This window comes from Malaclemys terrapin, chromosome 18 (assembly GCF_027887155.1).
Source record: "Malaclemys terrapin pileata isolate rMalTer1 chromosome 18, rMalTer1.hap1, whole genome shotgun sequence".
NCBI lineage: Eukaryota > Metazoa > Chordata > Testudines > Emydidae > Malaclemys > Malaclemys terrapin.
Window position 1 is genome coordinate 21591376 of NC_071522.1, and position 19703 is coordinate 21611078.

The following is a 19703-nucleotide window of genomic DNA, read 5'->3' on the forward strand; positions in this document are numbered from 1 at the left end:
TGGGTCCTCTTAGCTCAAACTCCAGAGCACAAAAGCGCATGAGGCTAGGGGCATGGACAGAGGGGGCCTGCAGGGAGAAACCCTAGGAACAGCAAAGCTCAGGCAGAAGATAATGTTTGCGGTTACAGTTTATGCTGACAATAACAAGGCGAGCTCCTGGCTGTGGAACAGTTTGGAGGGCCTCCAGCACTGGAAGCAGAGGGGACATATCACTCCTTCACGGGGATCATTTGGGAAAGAAAGAAAATCCCCATCTCTCTGTGGACTGAGAAATGGATGTTGGCTGGTCCCCCCCCGCCCACCCGTCCATGCACGCAGCTGAAGCCGGATCCCTTCCCATCCGCCCACAGCAGACAGCCCGATAAAAGCAGCCCGGGGAGGCAGATCCAGCCAGAAGGCTCCGTTGCAGCCGACTCCTGCTCACCGGCCCCAGCAGGACCCTCCTCCGTCTCACCATGGCAAAGGCAGCCGGGCTTGTCTGTGCGTTTCTCCTGCTGGCTTCGTTCTGCTGCCAGGGCCTGGCTCAGAGTGAGTACGGGTGCCCCCTGCCGCCGCCTCCACGGGGAGACGGGAGCTGGGTCAGGGAGCACCCCGGGATCTCAGTGCAGGGGCAGATGGGGAGAGGTGTCAGGGCATGGCTGGGATATGGGGGGCAGGACAGAGGGGTCCCAGACTGCCCCTCGCCAGATGGTCCCACTCTGCACGTGCAGAGTGACTCTGTGACAATGGCGCCATGGGGTGGCGGGTCCCTCTGGGGGACTCCGGCTCAAACAGGCTCAGGTTATGGGGAGGAGCTGCTCTGAGCTGCCAGTTTCCCCAGGAGGGAGGATCCTGCCAGGACAGCCGAGCTGGCAGACATGTGGCCGAGGCCGAGCCGAGCCCTCCCATAGAGGTGTATTAGCGCCGCAGTGTTCACTAGGGCAAACTTCTTCTGGCCGCTGGGGTCAATAGGGCAGGCTCTGATTTCCGCCGGTTGAGAATGTGCTAACCCAGCGGGGTTATCTGGGAGTGAGCTGAGTGACCTAGGGCCACAATTAGCCACGCAGCCAGGAACAGGTCACGTGGATGCTCTGGGCCCGTTCAGGGGATATGGGGTCCCATCTAGGCAACTTCACTCTCACCTGAGCTGCTTTCTGCCCCATTAGAGGCCCCTGGCGCGCCGGACAAGTGCTGCTTCACGTTCCAGACAAGCAGGATCAAGAAAGGCAACATCGTGGGCTGGTACTTCACCAACCCCGAGTGCTCCTACCCCGCCGTGGTGTGAGTATCCCCGCGCACAGGGCCCTGGGGATGAGAGAGACGCAGGGGAGGGTACTGAGAGAGGGAGGAACACAGCTGGACAGTGAGGGGCGGAGGGAGAGAGGAGGGGATTAATGTGGGGCGCACCAAGGGAGGGGTCGATGCTGTGAGCTAGCCCCAGAGCCGGCTGATGCAGCTGCACAGACGAGGGCTCCTTGCAAATGCTGGGTCTCCCTATAGCCAAACATCCCCGGCCTTTCCTGCTGCTCCCTGGGACGTCCCAGGCCACCTCTGCCCTGCACTCGGATTTAGCCCAGCCCCGTGGGAGTGCCAGCTGGGGCAGAGGGAGACGTTTGGGGTGCTTACAATCCAGGTCCTGCCTTTCCTGTGAGGCGGCTCCTGGGGACACTGGAGTAGCCTGGCTGGGGCTCATGGAGCAGTTAAAGGCTATTTCACCAGGCACTCTGCTCCCAGAGACGGCTGCAAACAGCCGTGGGGAAATGGACTCCCTCTCCAGACATTCCTGCAGCTATACCGGGCCTGACCCTGCTCTCACGCCCCTGGGTGTAAATCAGGAGCAGCCCCATTGCAGTCAGGGAAGTGGCTCAGGTGTAAAACCCAGTCTCGGGGCCAGGTCACCAATGGCTCGGCCTTGGCGCGCACAGCTGGAGCTGAGTTTTCGGGTAATGTGCGCCCGACGCGCCGAGCTCTGGCCCCAGCTGTGGGGGCTGGGTGAGCGTTTCAAAGTCATATGGAGCAGGGCCCCAACTCCCATTGACTTAGCCCCGAGGCACCTTTGAAAATCTCACCGGCGGAGCCCTTCTGAAAATTGATGCCGCCGTCATTCTAACAGTGATCAGTCTCAACCCAGCCCCTCGCTAACCCAGCTCCTCCTCCTCCTGCAGATTCAAGACTCGAATGGGCAAAGAGATCTGTGCCAACCCTGACAAGCGGTGGGTGAAGAAATACCAGGGGTTCTTCCGGCCGAATTCCCTGTCTGTCCCCACCTAGACAAGCCGCGAGGGGAGAATCCTGGAGACCAGCCCCCAGCTCTGTAACCCCCCACACACAGCTGCAAACGGCTCTTGCTAGCTTGACTTTTACTCCTTCATTTGTCCTTCCCTGGTGCAGGATCTGAAACGCCAGGGGAGCCGCTCCTGGCTCTTCGACTCAGCCCATCTCAGGGGAGGGCTGTGGACACAGAAAGTGGCGTCTGATGTGGTTGGCAGCTCTGCTGAGATGCAGCGTCTCCAGCTGGGTTTAGCAGCCCCCCCGAGTGCACCTCCTCCCACAAGGTCCCCAGGGGGGGTGGTGCCTGTACCATGGCAGGGTCACCTCCTTGGGGGGGCTTTGCAAAGCAGTCTAGGGGACCAGATGTTCTGTTCTCATGGAAAACGGGGTGCCCAGATCCCTCAGCAGTTTTAAAACTCCCAGCCCTACCCTGCAGGCCCAGATTGTTCCTTGTGTAGCCTGGTTCGACCAGGCCGTCCTCCTCCCCATGGCCCCGCAGGAGAGTTCCTTCCAGAGAGCTGGGACAACCTCCCGGTCTTCTCAGTAGCCACCAGCACAGGAAGGGTCCATCCCCGCAGGACAGTGATGCAGGCAGGAGTTCAGGAGCCCAAAGACCCATGTCTGTTAAGGCTGGCACAAGGGGCAAACTCCCCTGAACTCCCCCAGAGCCATGTCCTGACCCGCTTGTCCTTCCCCCCGGGGACGAGCCGCCCCCTTTGAGGCTCTTCTCCAGAGCTGGGTCCCACCTAGTCTGCAAAGCCCCGTAGGCGACCCTGCCCCAGCCCAGTACAAACCCCTGAGCAGTGACGCAGACGGCAGGTGACGGCATCCAGCCGAGCAGAAGGAATAGGGAGCAGTTGCGTTGCCTCATGCTATGCAGACTCAGTGAAACACGTCCCCACCAAGGCAGTGAGGGAGACACCCAGCCAGACGCCGTTAGCTAAACAACGCTTCCTGCGCAGATCCCACGTCCCCCCGACTTTTTATGATCGTTCTGGGGTAAGAAATGTCAAACACAATGCTTCGAGCTTAATACGTACCTGCGTGTAAGCATATGGGTGCGTATGTGGGCATTTGATTCCGGAAAGGCCTGGCAATATTGTTGTTGGCTTCCTCGTCTATGTATCGAAATATACAAATATATCAACCATGAAATCAGCGAAGTGTTTGTGCCAGTTTGGGGATCTGATGAATTCGGTGGGTTTGTAAAATCGCTGTGTCATTGAATACACCAGTGGCTCCGGAGCCAGCCATCTGTCACTTCCCTCCCAGACCAGGGACATTCATTAGAGTCATTAGCACCAATAGCTCCCGTTTAAACGGTAGCATGGCTGGGGAACCAGTTGGCCCAGGTTTGTCTGCAGGGATGGGGGTTGGTGAAAGGTCCCCAGAAGGGGAACTAGCATGTAAAATCGCCGAGGGGCCCACGATGGGACCGGGAGAGGAACAAAGCGACAGGCTTTTGGAGGGAGAGGGAACTGTTTGACTTTGAGAGGAGGCGAGAGGAAGCTGACTGGAGAGGTTAGTGAGGTTCGGGAGAGAAGCCTGACCTGGAGACGTGGAGTCCCAGGATGGACCAGGAACCCCAAAAGGACACGGATTCAAATCCCGAAGAATGCTCTGAGTGATGAGGAATGGGAGGCGGGGATCCACACGCTGGTGTTTCGTATTCTGCCTGTGTCTGTACATTTCTTATGCTGTCTAAAGTGAAGTGTGATTGTGTTAGAAACTCCACGCAAGGTCTCTGCCTGCTTCAACTGTGGTGTGTCCCTCCAGGGGTTAACTGTTCACCGGAGTGCCTGCAGGATGGAGCTCTGGGCGGGGTGTGCCGAGGCTGCTGCGGGAGCTGGCACGGGTCTCAGGGGCTAGGCAGCTGGGTTGCAAAGTCCCAACACTCAGCAGAGGGTGCTAGATGGAGGATCGGCACCCTGGGGACGTGTCTCGAGACCCAAAGCCAGAGGCAGGGTCTGGCCTGTGCTCAGACTCAACATGCCCAAAGCACCCGGGTCCAGCATTGGGATGCAAACACAGCAGCCTGGTGAGTGTCCAGAAGGGGGCGCTGGACCAGGGCTGGGACAGTGATCCCCTACAATCGGGCGCTGAACACCTAGCCAGGCACTCGGCGCAATGGGGTTCTGCTCCGGGGGGGTCTCCGGGGTACAAATTATCCTAACAGCCAATGTTCCCCTCCACTGGCCTCTTCACCCCAGGCTTTGTCTCGCTCTGAGGGCCCAGGATCTTCCACCCTCACGGAGCCGTCCCTTCCGCCAGGCGTAGCCATGGAAACCAGGGGCCTGCTCAGTATGAAAGGTACTGCCCTGTGTGTGGGTGCGGTATACACGGCCACAAACACACACATTGTGCAGTACACACACACACCCAAACACACACACTGTGCTGTACACACCCCCCCAAACACACACATTGTGCAGTACACACACACCCAAACACACACACTGTGCTGTACGCACCCCCCCAAACACACACATTGTGCAGTACACACACACGGCCACAAACACACACACTGTGCTGTACACACACACCCAAACACACACACTGTGCTGTACGCACCCCCCCAAACACACACACTGTGCTGTACACACACACGGCCACAAACACACACACTGTGCTGTACGCACCCCCACCCACCCCCAAACACACACACTGTGCTGTACACACACACCCCCAAACACACACACGGTGCTGTACGCACCCCCACCCACCCCCAAACACACACACTGTGCTGTACACACACACCCCCAAACACACACACTGTGCTGTACGCACCCCCCCAAACACACACACTGTGCTGTACACACACACGGCCACAAACACACACACTGTGCTGTACGCACCCCCACCCACCCCCAAACACACACACTGTGCTGTACACACACACAGCCACAAACACACACACTGTGCTGTACACACACACCCCCAAACACACACATTGTGCAGTACACACACCCCCAAACACACACACTGTGCTGTACACACACACACCCAAACACACACACTGTGCTGTACGCACCCCCACCCACCCCCAAACACACACACTGTGCTGTACGCACCCCCACCCACCCCCAAACACACACACTGTGCTGTACACACACACCCAAACACACACACTGTGCTGTACGCACCCCCACCCACCCCCAAACACACACACTGTGCTGTACACACACACCCCCAAACACACACACTGTGCTGTACGCACCCCCACCCACCCCCAAACACACACACTGTGCTGTACACACACACAGCCACAAACACACACACTGTGCTGTACACACCCCCCCCCAAACACACACATTGTGCAGTACACACACCCCCAAACACACACACTGTGCTGTACGCACCCCCACCCACCCCCAAACACACACACTGTGCTGTACACACACACAGCCACCTCCAAACACACACACGGTGCTGTACACACACACAGCCACAAACACACACACTGTGCTGTACACACACACCCCCAAACACACACACTGTGCTGTACACACACACAGCCACCTCCAAACACACACACGGTGCTGTACACACACACAGCCACAAACACACACACTGTGCTGTACACACACACCCCCAAACACACACACTGTGCTGTACACACACACAGCCACCTCCAAACACACACACTGTGCTGTACACACACACAGCCACCTCCAAACACACACACTGTGCTGTACACACACACCCCCAAACACACACACTGTGCTGTACACACACACAGCCACCTCCAAACACACACACTGTGCTGTACACACACACAGCCACCTCCAAACACACACACGGTGCTGTACACACACACAGCCACAAACACACACATTGTGCAGTACACACACACACACCCCCAAACACACACACTGTGCTGTACACACACACAGCCACCTCCAAACACACACACGGTGCTGTACACACACACAGCCACAAACACACACATTGTGCAGTACACACACCCCCAAACACACACACTGTGCTGTACACACACACCCCCAAACACACACATTGTGCAGTACACACACCCCCAAACACACACACTGTGCTGTACACACACACCCCCAAACACACACACTGTGCTGTACACACACACAGCCACCTCCAAACACACACATTGTGCAGTACACACACACAACCACCTCCAAACACACACACGGTGCTGTACACACACACAGCCACCTCCAAACACACACATTGTGCAGTACACACACCCCCAAACACACACACTGTGCTGTACACACACACAGCCACCTCCAAACACACACATTGTGCAGTACACACACACAACCACCTCCAAACACACACACGGTGCTGTACACACACACAGCCACAAACACACACATTGTGCAGTACACACACCCCCAAACACACACACTGTGCTATACACACCCCCACCCACCCCCAAACACACACACTGTGCTGTACACACCCCCACCCACCCCTCAACACACACACTGTGCTGTACACACACACACCCCTACACATGTTGTGCTGTACACACACAGACACACACACACACACTGTGCTGTACACACACACTCTGGACTCTCTCTACACTCCCCTACAAACACACTCACCCTGCTCCCCCCTTGCCAGGTCTCAGCCCGGGCTCCAGCCTGCACCCACTGCCTACACCGCTGTGTTCACACCGACTCTGAGCCTCGCTGCAGTGGGTCTTGCCGCTTGGCGGAGGTGCCCTGTGGCTGCCAGCGCGCTGGGCGGGGGCAATCCTTGCTGGCAGATGCTAGAGGGGTTCCCTGCTCTGGGTGCCGGCGGATGGTGTCTGAGGAGGAGGCTGCAGCCCGTCCCCTTCTAGTTCCCAGCCCAGCCTCCCTGCACTGAGAACCCCTGTCCATGGTGCCAGGAGATGTGAGCAGAGGGCTGCTGTGGTGCTGGAAAGCAGCGGGGCCTAGCAGGGAGACAGCCACACCGGGCACAGGGCTAGGGAGGGGTGAGGCAGGGGCCCAGCTTTTCTCTCTGAGCTTTTCCCTGTTATCCTGGGACAGCGCTCGGTTCCTCTGGCGTCTCCACCAGCCAATATCGCCCTGCCACGGCGTTTCCCTGGGAGCCAGATTTCCCGACAGGAAAGGCAAACACATGTGGTGTCCCTGCAGCTAGGGATGGACCCACCCCAAACAGCCCTGAGCTGGGGGAATGTGGCCCCTAGAACAGGCGGGGCCAGAACCATGGATCGGACTGATCTAGGCAGAGCTGGAAACGCCGCCTAGCGTTAAGGTTGCCCAACACTTTTCATTCAAAGACCCTGTTTTCATTTGCTTATCATTTCCCCAAACTTTACCCATTTGGGTATAAATTTCCCAGGCCAGGTGGCTGCCTCAGGCTGAATTTTTCTGGAGAGTTTCATTTAAAACAATTTCAGCCAGTTCTGACAACGAGGTTGGGAAAATGCAACCGTCTGTCAGTCACTGTTCCATGGTGAAGCGATGGGGCTCGGAGCAGGGGCGTGGCGTTCAGCTGCGGGGGTGCCCTGGGGACAGAGAGAGGCGCCTTTTGTGCCAATCTGCCCTCGGGTAGCTCAGTTACAATCCTATGAGAAATCACGGGCAGTTGTTAGAATTTTTTCAGCTGGGCAAAACACTCTCATTTGCTCCAACCTTGTTATTGGAAATGACAGAACCGTTTTTGCGGGGACTTGCCAATCAAATTCAGCCTGGGGCAGACAACCGGCATGGGAAAATTCAGCCCAAATGGTTAACGGCCTGTCTGATTTCCAAATGTTTTAAAGCGGTGCCCACTGCCTCACGATACACGTGCCACACGCGTCTGTCTGGTGTACACAAGAGTCTCATTCATTGGAGGCCATTTTGATGCCTACCTACCGGATCTGTGTGTGCAGCTAGGTATTTAGTGGCCGGATTCTGCTTGCTGACACAGGGGTGTAAATCTGGAGTCTCTCCATTGGAGTCCATGGCACTTCACTGCATTTACACCATGAAATGACAGCAGGATTTTGCTCCTGGACATCTAAACAGCTTAACCTGCACCCCAAAAATATTGTGAGGGTATCACCCTCCCAAGGGGGTGGGGCTTTCTCCTCCTCCCGCAGCCTGGAGGCATAACAGGGAAATGAAGCCGCTGCTTCTGCCACTGCAGGGTTTCAGGTCCAGAGAGCGAGTTATAGAGACCTATGAGTGTAGTGGAAGAGGTCCCCGGTTCAATCCCCTATCTCGGTGGGCTATAACAGGGTGTGCTGGCCCGGGACTGTGCTGGGCACAGTCTCAGGCTCTGCCACAGTGTCCCTATGTAATTTTTGGCAAGTCACTTAATCTACTTCTGGCCCCAGGTGTACCATAGGGCTGAGACTTCCCCGCCTCCCAGGGGGCTGAGGATGAAATGGGTTCGTGACCGTGAGGCACTCAGGTTCTATGGCCCTGGGAGTGCGTCCGTAGACAACTCCTCTGCAATATACCTTTGCGCCCCTGCCATCTGCACAAAATGGGCCGGATTATGCATCATTTCGAAGGCACGCTGGCCGGTGTCACTGGCTGTGTTTGAAACAGGCCTGCAGCAAACACACGGGCAGGGAGTCGAGCCTCATCCTGTGTGGTTTGCAAATGACTAAATTTAAACCTAAAACCCTCTGCCTGCCCCTCTCTGTCTTCCCCCGTGAGCATGTGCAGGGCTGGCTCCTTATCTGTAAATCAGCAAGAGACTTTCCAGTGACACTGCTCTGCTGTCTCCCCTGGTCACAGGAGCGTGGGGCGGAGTGGGGGAGACAGGTATTAATAGATGATAATGAACGAATGGAATAAGTATTCATCCTCCGTGGACATTCCAGCACCATCATGGGAGTCCCTTCTGAGGGCTATAAAATACAGTGGCCGGCGAGGGGGAAGCCAGACCATTCTCGGCCACCCCAACCTGCCCGAATCTGCCTGCTGCTGGAGCCGGAGCCGAGACACCCCGCCTGGAAATGAAGGTCGCCTCCTTAGCCCTCGTAACACTGCTCCTGTTGGCTCTCTGGATGGAAGCCCACTCATTCAGCTGTAAGTAGAGGATCAGCCCCTTTCTTTCTCTGGGAGATCCCAGCTTAGACAAGGCGATCTGGAAGGAAAGCTACCCATAGTGCAGAGGAAGGGACTGGGCTGGGCACTGGGAGATCTGGGTCCGGTCCCACCTCTGCCACGGACTCTGTGTGACCTAGCTGAGTCACTGAGGCTGGGATATCTTAGGCGTTCCCATGAAAAGGATGGAAAATAGGCACTGACATCCCCAGGGCAGTTTTGAAAGTCTCAGCCTTCGTCTCGCCGTGGCTCCGTTCCCCGTCTGGGAAATGGAGCTCGCGAGCCTCCTTTTGTCTTGTCTGTTTAGATCATGGCTCCATGCAGCACCCAGCACAATGGGGCCCCCATCTCTTTCTGAATCTGAATCCTTCCTGTCTCATCAGACATAGCTTAGGGCTCCAGGATCCCTGCCTATCCCGGCCTGCTCTGTGCATATCCTCTATGTTGTCAAGGCTCATACGTTTTCCCTCACTGAGCTGTGTCTGATGGATGGATTCTTTCAGTCAGGCCCTTTGTGGATTCCTCTGGTTCATTCGTCACCCACATCCAGGGGCGGCTCCAGGCACCAGCGCACCAAGCGCGTACCTGGGGCGGCAAGCCACGGGGGGCAGCCTGTTGGACGCCATGAGGGCAGCAGTCAGGCTGCCTTCGGCGGCATGCCTGCGGGAGGTCCACCGGTCCCGCGGCTTCGGCAACAATTCGGTGGCGGGTACGCCGAAGGCGCAGGACTGGCGGACCTCCCGCAGGCACGACGCCAAAGGCTGCCTCACTGCCGTGCTTGGGGCAGCAAAATCCATAGAGCCGCCCCTGCCCACATCCCAGATATTGCCATCTTCTTTTCTGGATACGTTTGGAGCTTAAAGGGGTGTCAAATTCTCTGAGGAAACTCAGCACACTTTTAACTTTGGGGTACATTCATGCCATTTAATACATAGCGTTTTCTTGAGGCATTTGCTTTCGAAGGCATTTAGATGCCTGTCTGCACCTTTTGATGGATTTTCAGCTTTCACATCAGGCTGGTCAGGGGGAAATAACATCTCAGTGGATGGTTTGGAGTTTGCTCTGCAAGTTGTAGATTTTGTAGATGGCTAAATCCTGTTTAAGCTGGTGAATGCAGCACCAAATCGTTACATTAGTTCCTTCCGGTTATGCCCCTGGCCTATCTACAACTGCAGTACTCATAATAATAGTACTATGGACAGGAGATTTGGGCTTTGGGCTACCTGCGGTGTGGTGCTTAGCCCTGGGGCTGGTAGCAGAATCTACTTTCGGAAGATGCTTTCCATGCGTGGAGCTGGCAGAGAATTGCCCATCAAAACCACTGGCTGGCAAATGGGTTTCCTCACAATGGAATTTTTCACAGAACAAATTCTGTTCTCATCAATATTTTTCAGGTTTTCATAAAAAAAAAAAAACAGAAAAGGGAACATTTTCATTTTGGGATTTTTCAGAGAAGATCCCAACGTCTTGGTTTTTTTTTTTTAAACAAAAACAATTTTGGGGGTTGTTTTTGCTGAATTTTTTTCCCTGGGAAAAGAATTAGGGTTGCCAACTTTCTAATAGCACAAAACCGAACACCCCTGACCCACCCCATGCCACACCCCTTCCCGAGGCCCCACCCATGCCCCACCCCTTCTTCAAGGCCCCACCCACCGCTTGCTCCTTCCCCCCTCCCTCCATTGCTCGCTCTCCCCCACCCTCACTCACTTTCACTGGGCTGGGGGTAGGGGTGCAGGGGGGCTTGAGGGCTCTGGCTAAGGGGGTGGGCTCTGAGGTGAGGCTGGAGATGAGGGGTTTGAGGTGCAGGAGGGTGCTCTGGGCTGGGATCATGGGGTTTGGAGGCAGAAGGGGGATCAGGGTGAGGGGTGAGGATGCAGGGGAGGGGGTCAGGGGTGCAGGCTCCAGGTGGCAATCACCTCAAGCAGCTCATGGAAGCAACAGCATGTCCCCCCTCCGTGGCTCTGCGCGCTGCCCCGTTCACAGGCACCACCTCCGCAGCTCCCATTGGCCACGGTTCCCAGCCAATGGGAGCTGCAGGGGCAGCGTTTGAGGCGGGACAACGTGTGGAGCTCCCTGGCTGCCCCTACATGTAGGAGTCGGAGAGGGGACATGTCACTGATTCCGGGAGCTGCGTGGCGCGGAGGCTAGCCGGGAGCGTGCCAGCCCCACTGTGCAGCGCCGCCAACCAGACAGTCAATGGCCCAGTCAGCAGTGCTGACCGGAGCTGCCAGGATCTCTTTTCAACCGGGTGTTCCTGTCAAAAACCGGGCACCTGGTCACCCTAGAAAAAATAGATCATTTCCTGACCCGTTCTAAGCACAAGGCTGGAACCACAATGGGCTGCAGAGTCCTTCATCTGAGGGCCTGAAAGGCTGTGCTGATGTTTCATGTCCCGCATGTTGGGTAACATGAGAGGACTCTCTGTTTCTAAAACTAAGCTGGTTCTCTATTAAGAGAATCTATCACAGAGATCCTGCAACCGCAGGGAGCATTCAAGCCATGTGCACGCAGACTGGCTTCCTGCAGCCTCCTGCAACCTATGCTCCTCCCTCCAACTTCCATGCAGGTTGCTACAATCAACATAAATTAATTAACCCCTGCAAACCTCCGCCCCCGCCCCCTGGCAGGGGTGTGAACCTCCTTGTCCCCATGCTACCAGTGGGGAAAGTGAGACACAGAGAGGCAAACAGCTAAACAATGAGATCGACAGTGACTCAGTGGCAAAGCTGGGAATATTATAATTGCAATATTTCAGTGCCAGTGAAAGGCAGAAACCCTCCCGTGCAAAACAGCAATGAACCCGATCTGGGGGTGGGGGTATCAAATAATTCCCTCCTGACCCCCAGAGAGAGGTTTGGCCACTTCCCAGCACTATTGAAGTCACTATTACACATGATTAATCCTGTCTCCCCAGTTCTTCATTATTATCCAGCGTATGAGAACTCACACATCTTCCTTTCTTCTTTCCAGTTGATAGGAAACACAACACATGCTGTTATGCAAACAATTTTGTCAGAAAACCGATCTCCCCGCAACTGATCCGGAGCGACAGACCCACAGATCATAGATGCTCCCGCCAGGCCGTGATGTAAGTTTCACAGGGTGGCAGAGGCACGGGCTCGATGCTTTTCTTTTCTCTTGCGTCTGTAACTCCGTCTGTTTCAGTAAACACCACAGAAAAGTCCTTTCCGAGAGCCACATTCAATTCCAGGTTTGCTAATCCGCCACCTGATGATTCACATGCAGAGCGAGCTCGCTAATAGACCCCTTTGCAGCGAGGGGTTAATAGTGATTTCTATCCTGGGATTTCATTACTAAGGCTGGTCTACATGGAAGGTTCCACCCATTTCATTAAAGGTCTGATTTAAAAACCAATTTGTTAAACAGATGCCCGTGGCCTTGCTTATTTTAGTTTCCATCAAAACTTGTTCCTAATTCACCTGCCACACGACACTTTCGTGAGCGCATCCACAGATATTTGCACTGGTTTCCCTAAATCATGTCAATTGCTGCAACGTTCTATGTAGCCCAGCCCTAAATACATCGGGGTAAATCATCTGTTACTGCCCAGAGAGTTATTGGAGATCCAAACGAATGACACATGTATCCATAAAGAAGCAAAGTGCACCATGGGATGTGTTATCCTTGCTATTTTTACTGTGCGTGTGAACTGCCAATGTTGTTGCACATTAGCAGATAGCCACGGGGTCTCACAGTCAGTGTGAACTGATGAGATTCCTCTAGAAAAGGACACTGGAAAGGAGCAATAGATTAATTGAAAAGTTAGAGGAGGGGTAGGTGTCACTGTCAGCGAATGTCTCTGCCTGGCTGAATCAGTTCAGATGCTGTAGTGAGAGCTGCTCTCAAAGAGCTCTGTGTTTGCCCCAGCTCTGGACGCCTGCACATCAGGTTCAAGGCATCTTGGCAGAGAGGTCAGTGGCACTGATCTTAGGACTTGAGTGCACTGAGTCGTGAGGGAGCCCAGAATTGGACTGGCAGGGGATACCCCAGTCTAGGACAGCAGTGCATTGACAAAGCTGGTGGGAGCTGTGCTGGAGTAGCTGGGAGTGCTGCAGGCCAAGATCATGGTGTATTGACCGGTCTGTGTGTGGGGGGGAGGGGGGCACAGATTGCAATAGCACAAGATGTTGCAGGTCCGGATTGAGGTGCATTGTCAAAGCTGGGGGAGGCAAGTGCCCACCGCAGCAGCCCCACAGCACCGTGCCTGATCAGAGTCCGTGTGCCTAAGGCAACCTGCCTCATGGCCCTTTCTCTCTCTATTCACAGTGTGGTGCTGCGGAGGGGGAAGGAAGTCTGTGTCGATCCCAGTGAGGAATGGTTCAAGACGTACAAAGAAAACCAGAAAAATTCCTTAAAGAAACTTGGCCTGTCGGTCTGAGATGGAAGCAGCTGGACACCATCTTGGTTTAACACGCCATATTATTTATATGCACTGACGTAGCAGTGTATGGTTTTGCTAATTTATTTTTCTAGTCCTGTTAATTTATGTGATAAAACCCCTTCCATTCCCTTCATCCCTTCTGTGTCCTTCCCTCCCCCGCCCCTCCACTGAACATGTGATGGGGCAGCTGGCCAAAGCCACTGCCGCTCTCTGCAGACCCAATAAAATCCAGTGTTTTCTAACATGTCCCAGTGCTGCCGCTGATGTGAGTAGGAAATGTCGCCCCATTTCTGAACAAAGATGGGCCTTTTCGCCATGGTGTCACTATGGAGACCCAAGGATGGTGCAGGGCAATGTGGTGTCACTATGGAAACACCAGGGTAGTGCGGACACCCTGGTGTCACTATGGAGACCCAGGGATGCTGTGGGGATGCAATGGAGGAGGGACTCAGGGAGTGGACTGACCCTTGTGCACAGGAGGGGTGTGGGGAAGAGGGGACAGGGCCACTCTGAGCTTGGGGGCTCTTGAGAGGCAAAGGGGGCAGGGCAGAGCGCTGGCTGCTTCCTGCAGCAGCCCTGATTGGCTGCTCTTCCCAGGAGGCAGGGCAGTGGCAAAGGCAGCCAATCAGAAGGAGCTTTCCCCAGGCAGGGCTGGAGTGCCTGGTCCCATGGCCAGACTGGCTGCAGCCCTAGTAGTGGCCCTTTGGTGCCGGCCCTGGGATGGCAGTGACCACAGGGCTGACTCCAATCTTGCTCCCACCAGGCACTGGGCAGCTCCCTTCCCCTGGGCGCCAGAGTGAGTCAGGCTGGTGTCCGAGCTCAGGGGTTCCTTTACTGATTTACCTGCTGTCCCCTCCCCATGGTACCTGGCAGAGGATAAGGCATGCCAGGGGGTTAAATGCAGTAGTCCGAGGCTCTCAGCCTGGGGGGCACCACAGCAGAACAAATGCCAGGGCACTGCCTCAGCCTACCCTCCCTGTGACAACACTGATAATGCGGGGGGCGGGGACATCACAGACCCCTTCCCTTTCCATGGCACCATAATGCACAAACTGCCGGAGGGAACGAGCAGTTTGGTTTTGGTTCTTCCTAACAATGTTTGGGGCATTTCTGCCTTTTCCCTTTGGCCTCCCCCTGTGCCAGGCAGCAGCTCAGGTACAAACCTGCATCTCCCTGTTATTCCTACATGGTTCCCTAAGGGTCTGACCTAGAGACCCTCACTGAACAGGGAGTAGACTCAGAGAGCTGCCTCAACCTCCATGCAAAGAGAGGGGGTGTATAACCAGGATACATGCCGGTTGAATCCTGATTGCAAGCTCTTATCTCTACGTTTTGCTCTTGCGCCTTGTGCATCTGCACCACGTCTCCTTTGCCTCCTGGGCAAGTGGAGAACAGGTGTTTTTCTCATGACACAAACCTTCCCATATGGTGGGAGACCCCTTCCACCAACACTTACGGCAGAAGACCCCTGGAAAACGAACTCACAGAACTCCCCTGGTTTGGTGTAGGCCACAATTTTACACAGGGTTCACCTGGTGGCAATGGGGATTGAGATCAAACTAACATTTAGGATTTGTTAATCTTTGTTTATGTTCGTCTTACTAAGGAAAATGAAATTAAACATGAAGTTAATTATTAATTAAAGAATAAGAGACTAATTATGTGATAACCTGAAGGATATTGTAATACTGAATGTCACCTTGTTTTCCTTTCTGTTAGCAATACAGGAAATGATGGCTACTTTGGGAAAAGTGTATTTGATGTAATTTACCCCCTTTGGACTAAAGTATTCTGAAGGAACACCTCACTCCAAAGGTTGGGGTGAGGGACTAGGTGAGAAAGACAATGTATCTGAGACTGCAGACCTGCTAAAGACTTCAATTAATTCTATTGCAGATGGAATTTATTTTGACAACCGTTAAAGTCAATTTTCTGTTAAGAGAGAAACAACTTGAGGAAACAAGTTGTGTAATCTTTTACCCAGCTAGCCTGTAACAGCCACTGACTTCTCCACTTCGCTTGTTTGCAAAGCAAAGCCTTTTGAGCCTCCATCTGCTGTCACCTGCCCACCTTTATTATTAAGAATGGTTGTGGAATCTCCATCTCTGGAGATATTTAAGAGTAGGTTAGATAAATGTCTATCAGGGATGGTCTAGACAGTATTTGGTCCTGCCATGCGGGCAGGGGACTGGACTCGATGACCTCTTGAGGTCTCTTCCAGTCCTAGAATCTATGAATCTATGAATGCATGAAGGCGAGTTTTAAAATGTCTACCACGAGTGATGTTCATGGTCCGCAGGCCCCTTTTCCTTTTGAGGAGGCCAGATGTTAGCGCACGGCTGCTTAACCCTCAGGCCAGGCTGTGGAAACGTTCTCAGAACTGGCCTCGCCTTTCTTTTCGATAGCTTTGACGTTCACATAGCCACCCTGCATGTGGTTTGCAACAATGACTATTTTAAGAACACTTCAGGGTTAAGCAGGACTCTTCAAAACTGACATTAGCCCAAAGTCTGCCTCCCTTCAACAGGATGGGGCCGTGTTGGCTGTATCCCAAGCCAGGGCTGGCTCAGGCTTTTTTGCCGCCCCAAGTGGTGAAGGAAAAAAAACCCACGATCGGCGGCACTTCGGCGGCAGCTCAACCGCGCCACTTCATTCCTCGGCGGTAATTCGGCAGCATGTCCTTCGCTCCAAGAGGGACTGAGGGACCCGCCGCCAAATTGCCACTAAAGACCCGGACGTGCCGCCCCTTCCCATTGGCCCAGAGGAGGCACCTTAAGGTGGGGTAAGCTCAAATCATCGCCAAAAACATAAAAGTACAGGCAGAAATCCTTCGCCTTTCAGACCAACACGCCGTCTACGAGAGACTGACATTCCAGGGCCCTGAGAGTGATTCCCTCTGGCGAAGGAAGTCTCGCCTATTAACTGGGAGATGTCTGGCCTTTCTATTATTAAGGGTGTGACGGTGTGGTTGAGTGTGTGCGTGTGTGTATGAGCACCTGTCATATCCACACAAAGAGGGTGCCATACAGAGCAGTGCCCTAAATCTAAATCGCTCCAAAGCTCTGCCCCATGAAATCGTTTGATGTTTTCTTCGTTCTGTGAAATGATTCGACAGAACTAAGCTGCCTGTTCTACATTTTTCAGCGAGAGCTGTTGAACGTCTACTTATTAAAGTCGCAGTAAGGTCTGTAGCTGTGTTGGGGGTTGGGAGACAAAGAATAGTGCATAACATCATTTTCTGTGATAGCGTCATTTTCAGTTAAGGCAGGACTTCCAGTGGCATTGAGGAGGGTGGGACTTCCTGTGACAGGTGGGTGGGACTTCCTGTCATATCATCCTCATCTCATCCATCAATCTCCTTAACAGGCAGTAGGGTTTCCTTACTACTGTCCTAGGTCCAAGCCCACAGGAGATATTGGGCAGAACAATCCCACTGAAATTCCAACAGGGCGAGGGAAATTAGTATGAGCCGACAACCACAGCAACGAAATCCTGCCTGGACTCAGCAAGTCTGAGCTGCATTGAATTGTCTTCCGGTCCATGCTTTCCCGAGGCACAAGAGCGTGCACATCAGGCTAGTGGAGTAAAACCCTGCCACTTTCCCCCGGGGGGAACAGGTGCAGGATTCTCCCTGTGGCGAGTTGCTTTTCTGACTCTAGCTAGCAGGGTACCCCCTCTGCCCACAGGCCGGTCTGTACACACTGGCTAACTGTAAGGGCAGGGCTGTTGCAAGGAAGTTTCGCACCCTAGGCGAAACTTCCACCTTGCACCCCCGCCCCAGCCCTGCGGCAGCTCCCCGCCCCCCCTCCACCCTGAGGCGCCCCCCCCCCGCAGCAGCTCCCCACCCCAGCTCACCTCTGCACCGCCTCCTCCCCGAGCACACCGCCCCCGCTCTAATTCTCCTCCCAGGCTTGTGGCACCAAACAGCTGATTGGCGCTGCAAGCCTGGGAGGCGGGAGAAGTGGAGCGGCGACCGCGCGCTCGGAGAGGAACACTGTAAAAAACGAATTGGGGGGACCGCTTTTTGGCACCCCCCAAATCTTGGCACCCTAGGCAACCGCCTAGTTTGCCTTAATGATAGCACCGGCCCTCTGTAAGGGGGAACGAGGGCAAACCCCCTTCCAGAAGACAAAGTGCCCAGTTGCTCAGTTCAATCAGCACGCAGTGCACTACAAAGGACCTCGCCCGGGGATGGCCAACTTCAAACCGGGGGGGCAGAAGCTAGCTCTGAGTTTCTAAGGTACAGTGCACTGAGTGGGAAAGCAGTGAAGGGGGGAGGGTAAGGAGGAGAGATGCCAGCTGGGAGTGATACATCAGAGTGCTATTTCCATGCTGCCGCCACCCCCAGCAGTGTTGTGGGGAAGGGGCCGGGGTCTCCCTGATCTGGGATGGGAAATGCAGAGGCTTTGCAGAGGGCCCCACTTGGAGGCTCTGAAGATTTGTCCCAGTGCTAAGTTTGGTGCACAGAATAGAAAATGCCCCGTGTGCAGCACGGCCAACCCTGAGCCTCCAAACACCGGGAGTTGGATCCCCCAGAATAATGAGACTGGCTTAGAAACCAACAGATTAAACACGTAACATGTCCCATTGCTGTTCTTCTCCCTCCCTTCTCCAGGAAGTCTGGGCAGGGGGCAATCTCCCGAGCGGGGTCAGCACTAGCTGAGTTCTCCATGTCCCAATCAGGGCGATGTGCAGTCATGCCGAGCTCTGGGCCCCTTGGCTCAGCCAGCCAGGGGTCACCAAAGGAGGAGGAGGAGGAAGGGGCCCCCAGACACTGGTGGGTGGGGAGGCCAGGACTGATGCCCGCTGGTGAGCCATGAAAGGCAATGCCCCGCTGGGTGTCCGGGGACCCTTACCCAATTTCCAGGTCTCCACGGGGCAATGCGAAGTTCCATGCCCCTCCCCAGGCTCGGCCTGGCTGGGGGATGGCAGCTGGGAACACTGCCAAGTGCCCGGCCATCTGGTCTCCCTGTCATTTGGGGGCACCAGAGGCTGCAAGTGTTTGAGAGTTTCCCAAGGCCGCGGAATGGAGGGAAAGTCCCAACAATGAGTTCCCCGAGGGCGCTGAAGGATCATGACTAGGGGGCGTGCGCCGGCTCAGGGGACCCGGAGGCGGGGAATGGATGGCCGGGCTTTCCAGCTGAGCTCACCCACACTCTCAGAGGCCTCTCTGCGGGCAGGGCCGGCCCCTGGCAGCAGAGCTGGGGAGGGGAGCAGGCCAGGCAGCCCTCTCAACCGCCCCCCATTACAGCCCCAGATGTGGAAAGACCTGGGAACAGTAGGCCAAGCTTGACTAACAGCACCGCTACTTGTTCCCCATATAATTAGAGAGAGAGAGAGAGAGAGAGAGAGAGAGCATCTCTGTTGTGGAAACTGAGGCCCAGTGAAAGTCCCAGCCCAGGGAGGTCTGGATTATTCAGACCAGGGAAACCCAGAGCATGACTCCAGCAACACCAGCAATTTCTCCCTCTCCAGATTCTTACATTGGCCCTGCACTGCCCGTGGGACACATCGTCCCTGGCTATCCTCAGCATGAATAATCCAGAGCTCCCTGGCCATTCTGTTGGGGCAGCAACAAAGCCAGGGGTGTCTCTGTGCCTAGACTGGCCCCCACCAGGTCAGGCAGCAAAGGGATGATGACAAAGCAGCGTCCAGCTCCTCAGAGGCCTTTCATCCCTAACCCACCTACGGCGTCTCACGGCAGGACAAATCTCTGCCGCCGAGCTCTGGCAGAGGGGAGCTGGGCTTGGGAGCTGAGGATGGACCCAGACATTCCAGCCTTTCCGGCCCTGTCCCAGAGCCCCCCTGCAGTCCCGAGCAGATGTTCTTTCCCGTCCTTTGCCAGAGCAGCCCCTGGTCACAGCAGGAAGGCTGGGTCCTCCTCTGCCCATAGCTGGGAAGGGAGAACTCACCCCCATCGGCCTGTGGCTGGGGCAGTGGGGGAGAAAGGAAAAAAATATATATATTCCAGCTCCCACCCAATGTAATGGGGGAGGGGAATTGTCTGCATGGACACGCCA

General features: G+C 55.0%; 2 protein-coding genes across 2 annotated transcripts; both read left to right on the top strand.

Annotated features, from left to right (window-relative positions):
• The first annotated feature begins 376 nt into the window (after positions 1-376).
• LOC128825688 (C-C motif chemokine 13-like) lies at positions 377-3408 on the top strand. The gene is made up of 3 exons (XM_054008409.1): positions 377-528; positions 1146-1260; positions 2145-3408. The coding sequence occupies exons 1-3, from the start codon at positions 456-458 to the stop codon at positions 2248-2250; spliced, it is 294 nt and encodes a 97-aa protein (XP_053864384.1). The 5' UTR covers positions 377-455; the 3' UTR covers positions 2251-3408.
• A 5782-nt stretch (positions 3409-9190) lies between these two features.
• LOC128825549 (C-C motif chemokine 3-like) lies at positions 9191-13680 on the top strand. The gene is made up of 3 exons (XM_054008141.1): positions 9191-9263; positions 12252-12369; positions 13569-13680. Exons 1-3 carry the CDS (start codon positions 9191-9193, stop codon positions 13678-13680), a joined length of 303 nt encoding a protein of 100 aa, XP_053864116.1.
• The last annotated feature ends 6023 nt before the right edge of the window (positions 13681-19703 follow it).

What these genes read in the sequence shown, in the direction of transcription:
- LOC128825688 (XM_054008409.1), top strand. Translation starts at nt 456, where the DNA reads ATGGCAAAGGCAGCCGGGCTTGTCTGTGCGTTTCTCCTGCTGGCTTCG. An exon ending in CTGCCAGGGCCTGGCTCAGA is followed by an intron (nt 529 to 1,145) that starts GTGAGTACGGGT and finishes CTGCCCCATTAG; the next exon opens with AGGCCCCTGGCGCGCCGGAC. An exon ending in TGCTCCTACCCCGCCGTGGT is followed by an intron (nt 1,261 to 2,144) that starts GTGAGTATCCCC and finishes CTCCTCCTGCAG; the next exon opens with ATTCAAGACTCGAATGGGCA.
- LOC128825549 (XM_054008141.1), top strand. Translation starts at nt 9,191, where the DNA reads ATGAAGGTCGCCTCCTTAGCCCTCGTAACACTGCTCCTGTTGGCTCTC. An exon ending in GGAAGCCCACTCATTCAGCT is followed by an intron (nt 9,264 to 12,251) that starts GTAAGTAGAGGA and finishes TCTTCTTTCCAG; the next exon opens with TTGATAGGAAACACAACACA. An exon ending in TGCTCCCGCCAGGCCGTGAT is followed by an intron (nt 12,370 to 13,568) that starts GTAAGTTTCACA and finishes CTCTATTCACAG; the next exon opens with TGTGGTGCTGCGGAGGGGGA.